Source organism: Poromitra crassiceps, assembly GCF_964638095.1.
Source record: "Poromitra crassiceps genome assembly, chromosome: 5".
NCBI lineage: Eukaryota > Metazoa > Chordata > Actinopteri > Beryciformes > Melamphaidae > Poromitra > Poromitra crassiceps.
In genome coordinates, this window is record NC_139642.1 from 35,564,415 (window position 1) to 35,583,478 (window position 19,064).

Sequence of the window (19,064 nt, forward strand, 5' to 3'; positions counted from 1 at the left end):
TCTTCCTCTTACCTCTGGATGAAGTGATGTCCCACTAACCTCGCGTGACCAGGCGAGCCTGGCCTCGTTTACAAGTGATTTTGTCACCCTGCCTGTTTCCGGCCTAGAGCCCGCCCTAGACAGGAAACAGCGGAAATAGCTAGTTAACTTGACAATCAGACACAACGAATAAGAAATAAAACGGCAAACAACTAGCCTCAACACGAGACTGATCAGTGGTACATCAGTACAAAATATGGACATATCGAACGAAGTTTTTTATTAGAAGTTCTTGTAGAAACATTGCGGATTCACAATATCACATATTTTAAGCCAATACAGAAGCTTTACTTTTCAAAGAAATGGCCAGTTGATGGAATAGTTATAGTTGTCTGTCAGCTGTTATCGATAATGGAGGATCAAGTACAACAGTTGAAATCCAAAGGCATCTCTGCTCTGCTGCCGGTGCTGCTTGGGAAAGACATGGGCATTGATCATAAGATTTCACATGGCGAGTACTCCATTGTCTTTAGCTCTCCAGAAACCTTCCTCGGCAGTGACTACTAGAGAAATGTGCTAATGCTACTATACAACTTGTGCTGTTGTTCTTTTTATCTGGCTCTAGCTAACGTAACCTCCCCGCGTAAAGCTAACGGCAACAAAGAAGTTTTTTGGCGCACTTATTTCCGGTATTGTTTCCAGTTTCCTTGGTTTACGCCCCCATGACAAAAAGCGGAGTAAAAGGTGCCCAGACTATTATGTCCCACAGTCCCACCCAGTTTCCTGTAGCATATCAGTGGCTAACAGAATTCCAGAGTGAAACCATCTCAACTGAAAACTCTACACAGCAATCTCCTCCAAAGCACAGCATATTACGACCAGCAGATGTTTAACGTTATATCAAATGATCTGTTCTGACATTGCCAAATGCATACAGAATACATGTCACAAGTTTGTATCATAATAATAACAACAAAGGGGACATGTCAGTTTCTTTCAAGATTGCACATAAAAAAAAGTCAAAATGCTCAAAATGGGGTCCCAAAACATTTACTTGCAAAAGAGCAGAAGTGTAAAACATGTCAAAAACACACACACCAATGTAAACACAAAATCCCACCACAGTGGAAACTACATGACATAATAATAATCCACTCAATATGCAGCATACAGGCAGGCAAAAAGTAGCCTCAACACGACTCTTCAGTCATTCTTCTCTGAAGGAAGAATGACTGAAGAGTCTCGCGTTGAGGCTAGTAAAAGGGCTACACAGGAATTGTGACATTTGCAGTGACTTTGTAATAAAATTGGGTTTTCCCTGAGATTCCCAATCAAATATTAGGCTATATGAAGAGTTTAAGTTCAGGTTGAGACATTCACATATTGGGGAGGGGGGGGGGGGGGGGGGGCACAGACTGACAAGTTATGGAGGATGCACTGCAAACAGCAGTTAAATATTGGGCAATGAACACAGCATTTCCAGATTAAACCTCCCTGTTTGTGCTGCTGTTGGCTGGTTTTATATGTAAAAGAATGATTGACATAAATCTGCAGGAGAAAACTAACCTGTAGACATAATCTGGCTGTTACAAGGGATAAGCAAATTAAGAATTCATATATTATTTTCATAATCCAGACAGTCTAATCAATATTTGCAAAACCTGAAAATTCTCCCTTAAAAGGAACCGGAGAACAAAGACTCTATGACATGTAACCCCACAAGTTCATGTCTTAGCTCTCTGCTTTCTGGCTTTGGGAAAATTCACATCATGTTCTCAAATACCCATAGACAATACAACACAAGAATATCATGAATTAACTCCTGATTTAGTGGTAATCCCCTTTAAAATCTTATTGAAATGTGATTGATAATCTCACAAAATTGCATTCTCCCAGAATGACAGTAGTGCAAATAAATACCCCTGCTGTTGCCGAAAACCACATCATTTTGGTGATTTAGTTGGTTTCATGACCCTTTGGCCATGAAACCCCCCCCCCCCCCCCACACACACACACACAACTGTATAATTCCGTTACATGCATGAGTGAATACAGCACTAGTGTTTCCTTCCTCCCTGACAGATATGTGGTTTTCTTGTGAGGGCAGCGACACTCCCATCTAGAGATGTAACGGTATGAAAATTTCACATCACAATTATTGTGACCAAAATTATCACGGTTATCGTATTATCACGGTATTCGTAAGAAATTGCTGAAAATGTTCAAAAAGTACTGAGAGACTAACTGAAATCATTTTACAACGTTTTATATTGAAAACTCAGACCCAAAAAGGATTGATACACTCACTGAAATCATTTCTCCATAGCTGCATGTTTGCATCTGGGAGACTGTTGCAAACTTTGGTTGATGATGGACAGTATTTACCATGTTTTTCAAAGCACTGTAATCACGGTACCACGGTAATCACTGTACCACGGTTTTAATGATAATGAAAAATTGAAACGGTACAGTTATCGTAAGGAATTTGATCACGGTTATCATTACACCCCTACTCCCATCCATCTGGCAGTGTCAGGTTAGCGACACTCCGCTTAGTTCGCTTCGTAATCTCATCAGTTCCCCCCCCCCTTACATCATCCCATCGGTTTAGGCAGCAAGGCTATGGTTCTACTGCATATTAACCATACTGCATTTAAGGTAAACAAACATACTGGTACACATATCAGGGATGTGGTCAAATCAGGAAGTCATGGAGGGAAGGGGGGCGACGGGGAATCTTATTGAGAAAAAGTTATCAGTAAAAAAAAAAAAAAATCTTGAAAATACCTGAAAAGTCACATCCCTGATAGGTGTATAAAGAAATACAAATAACATGCTGACATTTTCAGCCAACTAGTTTGCATTAAAAGGCAGGATGCTGAGACGGCCTAATGTAGTAAGTCAGATGTCATTATATCCCATAATTCATAGAGCAGAATAGTCACATCGTTCTCTCCATTTTGCCCTTGGCTTGTACTTCAACTTGTAGCACCCACAGGCTGCGGTCTATGGGATACCACACATTTGAATACTCGTACAATCGGTACCAACACCATCAGTTATTTACCATTCACTGTGTCGGGCAGGAGAACACCTGGCTTCGGCTGTGAGTAAAGGCAGTAAAAATAAAAAATCCTGCATTTCTATTTCTTCAGCCAATCACAATCGAGGACATCATTGAAAACTGGGAGTCTAAAAAGCTTTTGTTTTTGTGTATGTCAGACAGTTGAATATCTTTGAGGTGAGATTAAACTTCACCATGACGTTTCACTATGTCTACTGAGTTTTGTCTGCTTTGTTTGGACTGAGTTGTGGGGAAGACGGCCAGACTTAGAATGAGCTTCCATCAGGCCCGGATCAGAAGTAGAAATGGCTCCTCTGCACTTGAAACACTCGCTGGATACAACTAGTCAGTCTCAATGCCATCCCGGCAGCCAATCACATCGCTCGCTGGCGGACAGCCCCCCCCTCACTCTGTTTGTTGGCGCCTGTCGTGTCGGTAGTTCCCAGCAGCAATGGCGTGAACTCTGGGGAAAAATATATATATTTTGTGTTACTTCAGAACTGTTAAAGATCTACACCAAAATGGTTTCTATTGTGTAATTTCTTATTCTTTATATATATATATATATATATATATATATATATATATATATATATATATATATATATATATATATATATATATATATATATATATATATATAAATATATATATAGTAAATTAATGTCATTTTGGAAAAGTGGAAAAAGGAAATTTGACCATTATGCCAAACAAGTCCAAGTCCAAAGGTTCAGTATTCCCCTTCCATCCACCTGTTTTTACGTGAAATTTCAATTTGCGCATAAAAAAACTGATTGGAAACGTTGCCAAATTCGCAAAAGCCTCCAAGTTTCGCAAAAAAGTTTTCACGCTTGAGGGAGGTGGAAAAGTCAGGTGTATCGATAAAAGGAAAATGCGAAATGTGCGGTGGAAACAGATGAAGCAATATTCTGTTCTGTTCTCTCCATTCAAAAACCACACAGTTTGCCTTGATCACTGCAAAACATGACATGCCATGTAGCCGACACACAATCGGGCTACACATGGTAAATCGTGGTAAATACGCAGCACAATACTTATTACTTATTACTTACAATACTTACAATAATTATTTTATTTTTTCACTTCTAGAATTGAATGAAATTGTTTTCACTTACTATCTAGTCCGTGGATTATAACGTTATGCTTGCCGAGTCGCACCTGGTAATCCAGAAATGGCGTTATGGTACCTTTGTCTACTTGTAGATCATCAAGAAACTTTAAATGAATAACGTTAGATGTGTTTAATACAGCTGTATATCGGGTCTAGCAGCTGATCAGCAGCTCAGACAGCATCAAACACGAGGTGATTGACAGCTCTATAATTCGCAAAATTACACCAACAGACTCAACAAACTGATCCGTAAGGCCAGGGACATTGTGGGGCTGGATCTGGGCTCTCTGACTGCGGTGTCAGAGAAGAGAACGTTGTCCAGGCTACGCTCCATCATGAGCAATGACTCGCACCCACTCTACGGCGTGCTAGTCAAACACAGGAGTACGTTCAGTGAGAGACTGATTCCACCTAGATGCAATACGGAGAGGCACAGGAAATCATTCCTGCCTGTGGCCATTGGTCTATTTAATGCCTCTCTTAAAAGAGCACCTCGGAGACGCTCAGTCTCCCTGAGACTGAGCCAGCCGATAGGTTAACTGTGCCTGGCTGAGCCACGTGTAACGTATAGGGCAAGCCGACTTAATATAAGTCCAGTGTGCAATAAAGATAATTGGCACGTAATGTATACTTACTCTACTTATTTTACTTACTTTAGACGTATTCTACTTATTTTTGCTTCTATCGCATTTACTACTGTTTATTCTATGCTATGTTGTGTTCTTATTCTGCTTATTGTGCTTACTACTTTAAAATACTGTTATTAGTCTATAAATCACTTAATGGCCTAGGCCCAAAATACATAGCTGAATTGCTCCCACGCTACGAACCGTCTAGAACTCTTAGGTCAACAGGGTCCAGCTTATTAACTGTCCCTAGGATCAAATCAAATCACGGGAAGGCTGCATTTACCCACTATGCTTCTGCTAGCTGGAACAAATTGCCTGAAGACCTCAGATCTGCCCCAACCTTACTTACTTTTAAAAATAGACTAAAGACTTTTATGTTTACCGTCGCTTTTAACTGCTGACAGCTACTATGCAAACCCAATGAGTCCTCTATAAGTTTTAGCTCTTTCTGCAACTGCCGCGCCTGTTGCTTATTGCACTTTTTATACTCTTTTTTTTAAAGTTTTGTTGTGATGCTTTTAATTGTCCATTTTATGAAGTTGCTTAATGCACTTTTTATACTCTTTTTTTAAAGTTTTGTTGTGATGCTTTTAAATGTCCGTTTTACTCTCTTCTTTTCTTTTCTTTTCCTGTCAACCATTTTATGTGAAGCACTTTGAATTGCCTCTGTGTATGAAATGTGCTATACAAATAAACTTGACTTGACTTGACTTGACTTACTATCGCATTTACTACTGTTTATTTTATGCTATGTGTGTTCTGTGAGTGAGCTACTGTAACTTGTCCCAATTTCCCCACGGGGATCATTAAAGTCTTTCTGATTCTGATTCTGAAAATAGCAGTGGATGGAAACGCGCATAATTTCGCATTTTCTTTTGCCGACTTTCTGAAAATTCGATTAAAAGTTGCGATACATTTGGATGGAAACCCAGCTACTGAGGGTAAACTCTACCTTGTTCACACTCACCCTTCATCTCAGTTTCCATCCTGGTGTCGTTAAGCAGGACGGAGTTGGGACCTCCGGCGCTGGCTGATGTGGGGCTGCCGTTGGGGTTGTTGGCGTTGGCTTTAGTTTTATCCGGTTTTCCTGCGGACGCCGAGGCTTTCTTCCCGTCCACTGCGTCCGTCTTCACCAGGCAGAGTGTCTGCAGCAGGCCCATGGAGTCAAAGTCTTCTCCAGAGCCTCCTTCTCGTCTTCTCAGCAACTCCAGCACCTACAGGCAGAACACACAGCACATTATACAAAGAGGATATATTTTCAAGCTTCAAGATTAATTTAATAGCCAAAGTGAGTAAACATGTTACAAACAAGGAATTTGTCTTTGTGCAGTATGCAGCGCAGCGATCACAGCAATAGCAACTGATAATTTATCATGTAGGTATTTATGTTATTGACTTGATGTTAAATTACTGTTATTACACCGCTATTGTGTTGAAAGGGCATGTTTTAATGGTTTTTTGAGGTCGACTGTTTCTTTCGGCCTCTTTGGGCTGTATCAGAGAGTAGTTTCCTTGCAAACTGAAAGATATGTAGCTCTACATCAGATCAGGGGTCTCAAACTCACGGCCCCTAAAACGATTTCATACGGCCCGCCACTTGATATCAAGTTATAGTGAAATCAGGCCCGTACCGCTGCTCGTTGTAAAACACAGAGCGTGCTCCCAAGGCGCGTGGACGAGGCGCAGGCGCAGGCCCAGATACATTTCCATAGATGTGCAGTTCCTTGGGCTGTTTTGTGTGCATTTTGGCGGTTTTTGAACTCTTTGTGCTGGAAACCGTCAGCAGTATCTGGCAACATCTGGATTGCCAGATATCCGTGTTGCCACGGATATCTACTCCAGGCCAGCGGGATCATCACTGCATGTAAAATCCACCTCATTAGCAGGTGATTCGGTTCACCCGAGTGAAAAACCAAGTGGAAAGAAAAACATTTGCATGCTAAAATGTTGTCTTTTCTTGAGAAGTGAACATGTCGCTGTCAAAAGGCAAAAGAAAGGTTGATGGCGAGCACAGACAGTTTCAGGAGAAGTGGGAGAGTGATTATTTTTTCGTCGAGTTCAAAGGGAATGCCGCCTGCCTCATGTGCAAAGACAAATCACCGTACTAAGACAATATAACATGAAGCAACATTATTCAACTAAACATGCAGAGCAGTAGCCTATGCAAAGTACCGGGGAGATGAGAGGGACAAACGTGCTGCACAGCTAAAGAAAGAGCTGTCAATGCAACAACATCTCTTCCAGAAGGGAGAAAGGAGGCTGGTGCAGCAGTTGAAGCACGTTACGTGGTGAGTGAGATGATCGGCAAAGCGGGGAAGCCGTTTACTGAAGGCACGTTTCTAAAAGTCTGCATGCTGCAGGTTGCAAATATCGTCTGTCCAGAGAAAAAAAGTCACTTAAGCAACATCAGCCTTTCAGACAACACAGTGGCAGAGCGGATTACTGAGCTGTCAAGTGACATTTATGATCAGTTCTAATTCTAACTGGAGTTCCAAGGGACAGTTGAAAATTAACACTGGCTCATTTAGTAATGTGCATTGTCCCTAAAGAAAAGAAATCAAAGTCCCTCTATTGTTAATGTAAAAAAATAGATTGTCCCTCAAATAAATGAATAAATTGTTAATGTTGAGAATTTGAACGGGTGCATTTTTTTTTAAATACTTGAAGTGGCCCCCTTGTGACAAGACTGGACACTCAGCGGCCCCCAGGTAATTTGAGTTTGAGACCCCTGCTCTACATTGAGACAATCGACAACATTTTGAGCAGAATCTATCGCCATGATGGCAAAAATTAGAAAAATAAGACCCAGATTGAAAATAACTGGAATTAACCTTTACAATGCTGTCACACTCAGAACTGATCAGAGTTGGCATGGACACACACATGAATGCAACACACATACCTTGATGTATTTGTATGACTTGAGTTCGCTGAGGTTCTCCTCCAGGAAGAGCAGATACAAAGAGAGGTCGTCCCATTGGCCGCTGGGGCTGGGCAGGATGCTTACGGTGGGCAGGGATTGGTAGGTTTCAAGGAAGTCTGCGTATCCGTGGCAGAAGAGGGGGCGCAGACTGGCGTAGATCACCACAGGAACCAGCGCAATGAACAAGACCAAGTTGACGAGGCTGGAAACAGAACAAGACCATAATCATAATATATATTGGGTGGGACACATCCCCAATATTCAAATATGCTCAAAATGTCCAATATCCTCATCAACTCCTCGCGGACACCGGTGTCCACAGCTGACATTACCGTCTTTTGGAGGCTGTAGTGGACCCATTACTAAAGCTAGAGTGAATATACTGGTGGCATATGAAACTAGAAGACCTAAGGCATCTGTAACAACCATGCCATGTTACCTTGTCTGGAAATAACGCTACGTTAAGTCTACATTTTGGTGAGGGAAAAACTGGCATCGGTCCCTTGACCTCTCACCTCAAGATATCTGAATAAGAATGGCTTCTATGGGTACTACCCACGACTCTCCCTATGCAGTTTTTCCATGCAGTATAAATTCTATTTGAAATAGTTCTGCATACTGGACATACTAAACAGTCTAGGCAATCCATAAATTGGGTATGACTGGAAAGCTGAGAATCTTGTGGATTCAATGAGCCCAATTCTATTCATGTGTGATCATGTTAGTCCCCATAATAGCCATTTCATTGTAGTAAGACTTTTTTTTTTTACTTGACCTCACTGTATATTACCTATTTGGACCTCGAGCATACTGTAATCCCAACCTCATGAAACTTTACAACCACAAACTAGAGTTAAAACTCCTCCAACAAGAACCAAACAAAGTTTTGCTCCATTTGTTTGTTGTTGGAGGGGATCATTAAAGCACGGGACAGCATTATACTGTGTGCGGACATTTATTTTCTTTAATTTGAGTGTTTTTGGATCCAGCACCATTTCTTTGAGGAGTTCTGGGGATGTGCATATTCCACTTTTTCTAACCACAAACTAGAGACCTAGGGCATTCAGTGCTGTCGTATTCAAACAACATTCCACACAGAAAAACACCATCCCTCCCCCTTCAAATACCTCAGCAAGGAGAAGACTCCCACAGCGATGAGCTTGCACTGCACCTTTTCGGGGACGGTGGGGTCGGAAGTGAGCAGGCCGACGCGCAGCGAGCAGCCAAACTCGTCGGTGACGGAGGCCAGGCGCAGGTAGTAGCCCAGGTAGATGCAGGCACACAGCAGGGTGAGCAGTGTCATACCGCGACACAGCAGGTAGCGCCACAGCAGCACCCGCGAGCAACGCTTGGTCATCAGGTACTTCTCCACCAGCGGGTACATGAAGCAGCCCTCCGTAGGGTCACTGCTCAGGGAAGAGGGGAGGAGCGGAAGAAAGAGAGAGAGAAAGAAGAGTGAACAACATTCACTTGGTAGAGGAACACTTACAGCGTGGTTTACATTTGGTGTCCGACGTGTCCAGAGACTGAAGTTGCGTCACAAATCTCCATATTAAAGGAGAATTTCGGTTTTTTTGAACCTGGAGCCATTTCCTGGCATTAATTAAGATTTGGCCACTCACCTAGCGATGTCTGCGGCGTTTCTGGGCGTCCTAGCGTTGTTTTGAGATCAATATCGTCCAAGTCGGTCGTAAAATGGAGTTGATTTGGGGCCAAGTGGAAGCCTGTATTTCCTGCATCTAAATACCTATTTTTCTTCCCGTTTTCACCAAATATCGCCGTAATCGGATCAGTCTACATCCAGCAGAGTAATATTTCACCCCAGGCTGTTTCCTGGAGTGCACAGGGATCCACTACAGGGATCAAATTACCTCAAACGTGATCTCGGTCACCAAGTCTCGTGAAGTCCCGCGATACTTTCCTGTCGACTGGCCAAATACAGGCAGGACGCTTTGCGGTCGTGGTTTTAGCGTAACCTATGTGGGGTTTGGCGTAACCTATGTGGGATTCGAAAGAACGAAGGTTATGCCAAACCCCACATAGGTTACGCTAAAACCACGACCGCAAAGCGTCCTGGCTGTATTTGGCCAGTCGACAGGAAAGTATCGCGGGACTTCACGAGACTTGGTGACCTAGATCACGTTTGAGGTAATTTGATCCCTGTAGTGGATGCCTGTGCACTCCAGGAAACAGCCTGGGGTGAAATATTACTCTGCTGGATGTAGACTGATCCGATTACGGCGATATTTGGTGAAAACGGGAAGAAAAATAGGTATTTAGATGCAGGAAATACAGGCTTCCACTTGGCCCCAAATCAACTCCATTTTACGACCGACTTGGACGATATTGATCTCAAAACAACGCTAGGACGCCCAGAAACGCCGCAGACATCGCTAGGTGAGTGGCCAAATCTTAATTAATGCCAGGAAATGGCTCCAGGTTCAAAAAAACCGAAATTCTCCTTTAATATATGTTCTCTCTTCTCGCATTCTTGATACTTTCGTTCTGTCCAAGACAACTTGAAGACAGTTCTCCACATAGACACGGGTATTCGTTCTTGCACCTGCAAGCTGGTTCAGGTTGCCAGAAGAAGACGAAGAAGTTTGCTCACACAAACCGCGCTGTTGTTCACATTATGCAGACAGTGGGGGGCAAAAGCTGCCCCCCAAAATATTTTTGACATTTCATACACTGCATTCAAATCACAAACCAAAAACCTGAGGCATCCTACCTGTCAGGCAGGTCGGAGGTGGCCATGCGTTTGGCCAGGGTGACGGCTCGGTTGTAACAGCGGTCCAGCTCCTCCATGATGAAGCTGAGGTCTGACTGCAGGAGCGGCGCTGCGGAGAACCTCCAGAACAACTCCGGCGTGTACATCATCACCGACACCAGCAAGAGGATGTAAGGAAAGAACTGAGAGGAGAGACAAGGGGGACATGCTGGAACGAATAGAGCCAGAGGAGAAAGTCTTCCCTTTATTATAGCTGACTGTCAATACAGGCGGTCTGCTCATTTACAGATGTAGTTATATTAATTCATTTTTATCGTTAGTGATAGTGGTAATAATATTACCTCAAATATCTGTCCTGTCCTCAAATATTATTTGAGGACAGGTTTGCAGGAAAAGTGGGACCACAGTATAACGGAATAAAGAGTGGCTTATTAACACTTTGAGTGCCACGGCCCTTGGGCAAAAGGTTGCTTGCTGTGCCACATAGGCCGCAATGCATTTTAAAACAGTCATATAATTTCTTTAATAATTACTATGTAAACACTGAACACGCACAAATAACGATGAGACTCTCTTCTATCACCTGCAAAAAAAAGTTTATTGATCCCATTTTCCGTTCTTTAGTTATGAGCCGGAGAAGATAGCTTGATTGAACAAAAAACTGCCCTTTTTTTCTACGAGCTGAGATAATGAGCCTTTTGTGAAATTAAACATTTCAAGCACATCACTGACTCTGAAGCTAATTTTCTGATGTCTGGGTCTGTCTGGGTGAAGTGTATGCTGCTCTGCGTGCCCCCCCCCCCTCAACTGCACACGCCTCCTCCTGGGTGTGTCTGTTGGCTCTCTGCTGAGTTTGCTGTGCACACACAGTGAAGGGTGCGCGACATCCAGCTTTTTGGTTCCGCGTGTGTTTGTCACGGGCTCCCATGCTTCGAGTTGAGAATAATAAGGCTGATTATGCGAATGTGCTGTCGCAGCGGACACGGAGGTGCTCAGTTGTGACAGCGGATGCAGCTGCTGCGGGCACAGCTGGCGTTTGGCTTCATGCATGTCGATGCATACGGACGGATGCGATGCGATTTCCTTTTTCCCCAGCGACTTCTTCTGTGTGTTTGGCTCCACTTTCTCTTATCAGGAGAGTGCTGTCGCCACCTAATGGGTTTGTAAAATAGGTTATAGACCTCAAATAGCTACAATATTGTAAGAGGCGATGTAAGAAGCTTAGATCGACACCCCCCCCCCCCCCCCCCCCGTCAAAAAAACAATTTGGAGTTACTGACGCCATTTGGCGTCGCTGGCAGCCTACGGTAAATTTCTAATGACGCCATATGGCGTCGCTGGCACTCAATGTGTTAACACGTTCACTGCCAATGACGAGTTGACTCGTCAAAAAAAATCCAACGGTTGACCGCCAATGACGAGTTGACTCGTCAAAAAAAAAAAAAAAAAATTGACGGTGGGACGTTGATCTAACCCTTTTATGCACCCTTTTAAACCCTTTTACTAACTATATAAATATGGGAGCCACCGAACGTGTACAACCCATTCCACCGACCCACTAAGTGGCGACAGTGCTCTCCAGACTAGAAAAAGCCGAGCCAAAACTGCAGGGGAACTCGCGAGGAAACCATTATCATACTGTAAAATGGATTGGCGAAAACGCTTTCGCTTTCGCGCATTATCATGCTGGGAGCTGGCGGTGGGGGATTGCAAATTTGCATAATAGATTATGGGTGCAACACACTTTGAAACACCGGCAGAAAGCCCACAATCGCACGCAGCTTCATTCCAGCTGAGCTCACAACCGAAACGAACGAGCCCCATGCAGACTCGCCCAAAGAGCAGCCGCCAGCAGCCAGGCAGCACAGACAGGCAGAGCCTCGCTTGTACCGCTGCAGCCACAGAGGGAGGAGAACACACACGGAGGGAGGAGTTTGAAGGAGAGGGGGGTTTCCTGCTGCTATGGAGGAAATTACTGTTCAAAACTATTGTTTAGATGTCTGACGTCTTACGCCAAAAATAAATGGTTAAAGTGACTGTTCTATCGAATTTCACAAAAAGCCATTTATCTCACCTTAAATTTTCAGACGCTGAAACCATGCTGTATTCTACTGCTAATGCCTACAAAACTACTAACTCTACAAACTAACTCTTTTAGACAGAGAAAGCACACATTCTATTAGTTCTTTTGAGATAATTTGTGTTCACAAAATCTTAGCAGAAAATAATCCTCGGCTCTTGAAAGATGAGCCAGAATCCTCAAAAAAAAAAGTGGCAGAAGCTACCTACAGTATTGAAAAAATGGGTGGCAGTGAATGTGTTAACAACAAAAACTGTTAATATCCATTGTATACAACTTTATGCCTACTTATCGAGGTTTCTCCCTGACTTTTAGAGAGACAGAGGTGGCAGCATCACCATTTGGGTGAACTTGACATAGAGAGAGACAGGGTATTCAGGACAAAAACAACTGAGGCAAAGTATAATGGCAGAAATGGACTCAAAAATAAAGAGTCAGACGTGGGTGTTCTCAAATCTTGCCGGTTCTTTTCAAGCATCGAGTGGCACAACAAAGCACCTTCACACGTCTCTGGCTCTGAACTTCCCTTGGAGAGGCAGCAGAGCAGCTGATCACTGTTTTTGTGAGATTTATGGAACTGCAGAGACCTTTCATGTATTTCAAAGCAAAATAACTTATAAAGGTGACAGTGACTTCAAACTAAGCAAGCAATTTTGCAAGTAGCAAATTGTTTTGATGTATGGACAAAATATATACACAATACAGTCTAGCTGGTCTTCAAATATAAAAATCGAAGGCTGTGAATCATCTTTTACGTCATGAAAGACTCATCAAAATACTTCCTGCTCCAGCAGTAACACTAACACCCCTAATAAATATAAAAAAATAAAATAAATATTGTATTGTTGTATTATAACATTTCCTCTGTGGTGTGTGCAAAAGTTAAATATTCAACATAATGACTAACAGTAAAACTTTCAATAGTGTGCATGTGTGTACCTACCTTATGCAGCCACAGAGGTAGTGTGTGTGTATGAACAGCTGCCCAGCAGTAGGAGTCAACATAACCAGCCTGCTTCCAGGAGAAGTTTGAAGGAGCAAAACAGCTGATCTGAGTACCTGAGAGAAACACACAGAGATACGGAGTGCATGTAATAACACGTCACGTCACCTAATCTATTCAAAGAGTGCTTTTAACCAACAGGTTTGATCACCAACTGTTTCATGAAAACAAAGACCACAAATGCACAGAAATGAGATAATTAAAACAGAGAGATCAGGATTATCAGATGTGTCTGAACACTGGGAAAGAGTTGGCAAACATCCAACAGTTGATTTCTGTCTCTATCCATTCACATTATGATCTATGAACTCTTCAAAACATACAAGGCAAGGCAGGTTATCACTTGGATAGAGAAAATTGTAATCTCCATTAGAAATGAGGATTATATGATCCTTCAAAAATGCTATCCTGGAAATCTCCTTTTTATTATTTTCTCTATTTCATGGAGGGACTGGGGATGAAAATTAGCCCTACTACAACTAAATCCAGTACAACAGTGTTGTGCGTGTGGTCCCTGACAAATAAACAATAAAGTAAACCACCTCCAGACTATAAAAAGACAATATACTCTATTCGGACAGTCACCTATATAATCTGATCTAATCTGATCACCACCTGCATGCAAAGGTGCAGGTTGACAGGTGAAAGTGAAACTGTGCTACCATCTTAGCAGCATAGGGATCTCCTCTACTTTGCTTTAAAAGGTCATTGTGAAATAGTGATCATAGAAATGGTATTAAGAGATGGAAATGGTATTAGTGAAAATGTTATAAGAGCTGCTGCACATTTGGAGCCAACACTTTGTAGTTCTGAAGAAGTGTCAGGAAACATGGAAACAGGAAACATTTTTTGTCTGCAGCAAAATTGAGGCAAAAATAAATGTCACATCCAACCAGGCTCCTCTTCTCCACCTGAGTCGGTGTGTGACCGAGTCAATGAAATACAAAATATAAAGTAGTCCGTGTGCTAAGGGAAAAACAGGCTGAAAAACTAAATTATTTTTGTTTTGTTGTGCCTATTTAGAAGAGGTTTTCCAGCCTTATTTCCTCTTGGTGTGCAGACTATTTTACTTCTACTTTGTATCAAAACTAAGCCCAGGAAGGAAACAGCGTTTTGTGAGCTTGTCTACTCTAACAGAGTTTCCTTAACAGCAGGAATTTTAGGGATTTACCGGCCACCTGCCTATGGATAAAAACACTTTCCTTTCCTTTCCTGTCAATTATTCATGACTCCAGTCAGAGCTGCAGTACCAGAGTCCGGTCTCCAGAACATTTTCCTGATGTCTTGGATTTCTTACAGTTTTGTGCTAATTTTAACTCAGACTTTTCTTGATCTTAGCCACTATTTCTAAGTTGAGCTGGTCCGTCTTCTTTATTTTCTCACCTCCACTTCAAGCCATTTGAGGGATCACACCTGTGTATGGTATGTAAAATGTCTACATTTGTTTACAGCAGTTTACATCTGCCACTCCACCGATTTGGCTGCTTCTAGTCTGGCATTATGACAGCGATTTCTCGGCAGAAAAAAAAGTCCAGTCCAATGAGCGCCGAGGAGGTCTAACGATTAGCCAATCAGCACAAATAAACAGTGCGATGGGCGGGACAACACCGTTGTCGAGTTGTTTCCTGTTGGCAAGTGCGCCAAGGAGTAATAACCTTATTTTTGAATGTCCCACTGTAAAAAATAATTGTGGGTACAAGGTCCGGTTTAACATGACTTATTGTTGCAGCTTGCAATTTCCTTTGTTATACTCGGCTGCAGACCCGAATTATAAACCGGAAACTGGAGGACGTTATAAAAGTTATAAATATAGTCACGTTATAAACAACTAACCAACGCTGGGGGTCCGTATGGAAACAGTGTTACTCAAAATGGTTAAAAGTTAAATCAATTTGGTCATTCAGTGGCGTTTTACTGTAAAGTAACTATTACGCTAGCCGCTAGCATTAGCCACAGTAGCCGACTACCCACAATGCATTACGTTATCCCAGCACCCGAACGACACGGCTGTAGAGCAGAATGGCTCTGCTGTAAAATCCTCATAGACGTATTTTTTGTCAAGTTAAACCATAGACTGTAAAACAGTCTATTACACCGGAAGCGGAAGAAGCACCCATCAGGCATCATGGCAGCTAGAAATAAGGTGGTAAAGTACCAATTACTTTGAAATCCAAACCGTGTACTCGAGTCTGCTTTGAAGGCATTTATTCAAAAGGGATGTTTTTTGCGTTCTCCCCACTGAATTAGATTCAGGCGGATAGGTTGGTCATCTCTAGTGATTGGTTAGGGAGATCTAATCCCTCTCTAGTGATTGGTTAGGGAGATCTAATCCCTCTCTAGTGATTGGTTAGGGAGATCGAATCCCTCTCTAGTGATTGGTTAGGGAAATCTCATCCCTCTTGGTTAGAGCGGAGGCAATGTCAGATGGAAGAAGGAAGAAGGAAAGGGAGTGTAAGGAGTTGACAATTCAGTCTGATATCAGGCTAGCCTTGGACTCAAACCGAGGTGGCTACTTACCGACGGAGACTTCCTGAGCGAAGGCCAGGGAGATGAGGAGGAGGGGAAGGCCCACGGCCACACAGGTCACCATCTTGTCCACAGCCAGCTCGGTGCGGACGCTGCGGTACCGAGCCTGACTGGGCTCCTTCAGCAGGAAGTCGCTGAATACGTACTCTGTGGCCACATGGGCGATCGCCATCTCTCCACTCAGGGATTTACCTACAGCTGACCAACAGTTACACCTGTGCAGTGTGGACACAAAATCAAAAGGGAGCAGACGACCTCAGGAAAGCTCCCTGGAACTGAACACCACCAAGACCAAGGAGCTGTGCTTTGGGAGTAGAGATAAAGCAGACAGGCACCACCAACCATCTCTCATCCAACCCCTCTGCATCAAAGGCCAGCTCGTTGAACAGGTTCCACACTTCAAACACCTGGGGACTGAAATTCCCTGTCCTTCTCCCAGCACACTGACTCCATCTACAAAAAGGCCCAGCAGCGCCTCCACCTGCTGAGGAAGCTCAGGGCTTTTAACGTCAACAAGGACATTTTAACCCTGGTTTACAGACCCCTCATTGAATCCATCCTCACCTTTAACAATTCATCCTGGTACAACGCCCTCACCATCAAACACAAAACCAAACTCTCCCGCATAACCAATCAGGCCAGTAAAATAATCGGTTCACCCCAAATCCCCCTGTCTAAATTGTACAACCGGTCGGTCATCAGGAAAGCCACCAACATCACACAGGACCCCTCTCACCCCCTTCACCAATCCATTCATTTACTCCCCTCAGGTCGACGCTACAAAGTCCCACTGCCCCGGAAAAACATTCACAAAAAATCATTCATCCCATCCGCAATCACCGCCCTCGACCTTTTAAAGTAGGAACTGCACTTTAACTTTTTTACTTTTTTTTTTTTTACTTTTTAACTACTGCACTTTTAAATGAGCACTGCACTTTTAACATCTCAACACTGTTTTTGTCAGTTTTGTTTTTTATTATATGTGTCTGTGTGTTTTTAATGTGTTTTGTAACATGCACCTGAGCCTGGTCAAATGAAAAATTTCTGTTGCGTTGTGACAGACAATAAAGTTTTTGAATCTTGAATCTTGAAACCCTAAGTTAAAATATATTTGTCTCATTCTCCCTGGGCAGGGAATTGACATGTTCACCCACAAGCAATATAGACAGCATAATGGTTAATATTTGCCATTTACATCGGCTAGAATCACAGTATCAATAAACGTGATAATTGTTTTTTGTGATAAAATGTGATTTGCTGCTGACATGCTGGTCTTGGTTGAGGTTTCAATCTCGATCCCCTTCTTCAAACTGGTGGTCAGAATTGACAGAATTGTGATCTTATGAGAACTCTTCATCTTATAAAGCTTCTCTGTCTTCTAAAATTATTTCTAAGGCCCTCTGAGCAGACTTTTTTTTTAACATATTGATCGATTGTGATAAGGAGCGACACACACAAAGCTATTTGATTTGTTGTATCCCACCCCCAGTTTGCAGCTGGGATAGAGCATGAGAAAATATAGAATGTTTACTAATAACAGTGTGCAGGTTGACCAAGCAGACAGGTTCTCTGTGCTTGAAATGCTGCTTGAGGCTGTAGTAGGGGCTGTGCAATAATTGCTTCATGGTGTTCTTATTACTGGTTGATATGTGGAATGTGCAATTTGTGTTGTGTTGATTTGCTATGTGCAGCTGTTTGTTTCTACTACGGAGGTGGTTATATGTGTGCAACATTTAGTCCAGGACAAATATAGACAATTGTACACGCTTCACAGAGTAAAAACATAGCAATAATAGCAACATAGTAAAAGCACATAAAACAGATCAGTTCACATAAAAGCAACATATTAAAAGGCACATACAATGGGCAATAAAGCACACAACATGGTAAAACTAGGGCCTAGGAGAAAACACAGTGGAACAGGTGAGTCTTAATTTGTGATTTAAAAACAGCGAGTGAGTCTGATGCCCTAATTGTTTCTGGGAGCTGGTTCCATAGCCGTGGCCCCAGTGATGAAAAGGCACGGTCTCCCATGCTGGCCAGCTTTGTTCTCCGCACAGAAAGGAGGTTTGAACTGGTGGACCTGACCTGACCTAACATTGTTACATTTACTTACAATATATTGCAAGCAACGTTGCAACCTTGACTGTGTTATTGTGTGTGTGTGTCTCACACGTAGAGCAAACCTTTTCGTTTCATTTTACCATGTTTACTACTTGCACGACACCATGACTTGCACAGGGTGCATATGTCCTTGTTCCTCACTTACACACAGGGTGCATGTGTCCTTGTTCCTCACAGAAAATTAACGAAGGCCAATGAGTCTCAGGTTGAAAATTCAGTCAGTAAGGTTACCTCTAATCTGCTGTAACGTTAATCAAACGTGTGTCTCTGGATTATGATTCGCATCAACGCGAGACTCATCAGTGTGAGGCTAGATTATGATCAAACTTGATTTTGAACCTGAACTCACCTGAGACGGGGCGGCTGTTAACGGCGGAACAACATCACTCCCCTCGGAACAACATCGCTGCCCTCTGGTTTAATCAGTCTGTTAGTTTGACTAGCATGGATTAAATTAAAGAGCTGCTGCAGCAGAGACGAAACCAAACACATTCAACAGATGAGACAAAAGTGACTACAACAACAACTTTCGGGATTCATCTTCTTCCGGTTTGACAAAGAACTCCTTCCTCAAGATCCTTCCAACCACTGCTGCCTTCATGGGATCCTTGTCAGCTCCGGATTCCTACTTTTATCAATTGCAAATCCCCAACCCTCACCCCCTTCTTTTCTATCTTCTTTATTTTACTCTCGTCGTAATCTGTATTTTATTTGTAGATGTTCTAATGTCTTGTGTCGTGGCTTTCTGTAGCCTATTTTATTTATTTTTATTAATACTGTAGGCTACACATTGCATTTGTGACGCAAATTTCAAAGGCAAGGCAGACTAACGGTTAAAAAAGAGCATGAAGAAATTCCAGTGTGAAATTGTGT

General features: G+C 42.7%; 1 protein-coding gene across 1 annotated transcript; it reads right to left on the minus strand.

The window, feature by feature from the left end:
* Positions 1 to 274: 274 nt before the first annotated feature.
* LOC310777138 (pannexin-1-like) lies at positions 275 to 18,710 on the minus strand. Its single transcript, XM_083637406.1, has 8 exons — positions 18,541 to 18,710; positions 16,059 to 16,282; positions 13,482 to 13,597; positions 10,459 to 10,640; positions 8,855 to 9,133; positions 7,707 to 7,929; positions 5,772 to 6,018; positions 275 to 3,506 (listed from the first exon to the last, which is right to left on the minus strand). The coding sequence occupies exons 2-8, from the start codon at positions 16,237 to 16,239 to the stop codon at positions 3,418 to 3,420; spliced, it is 1,317 nt and encodes a 438-aa protein (XP_083493532.1). The 5' UTR covers positions 16,240 to 16,282; positions 18,541 to 18,710; the 3' UTR covers positions 275 to 3,417.
* Between the last annotated feature and the right edge of the window lie 354 nt (positions 18,711 to 19,064).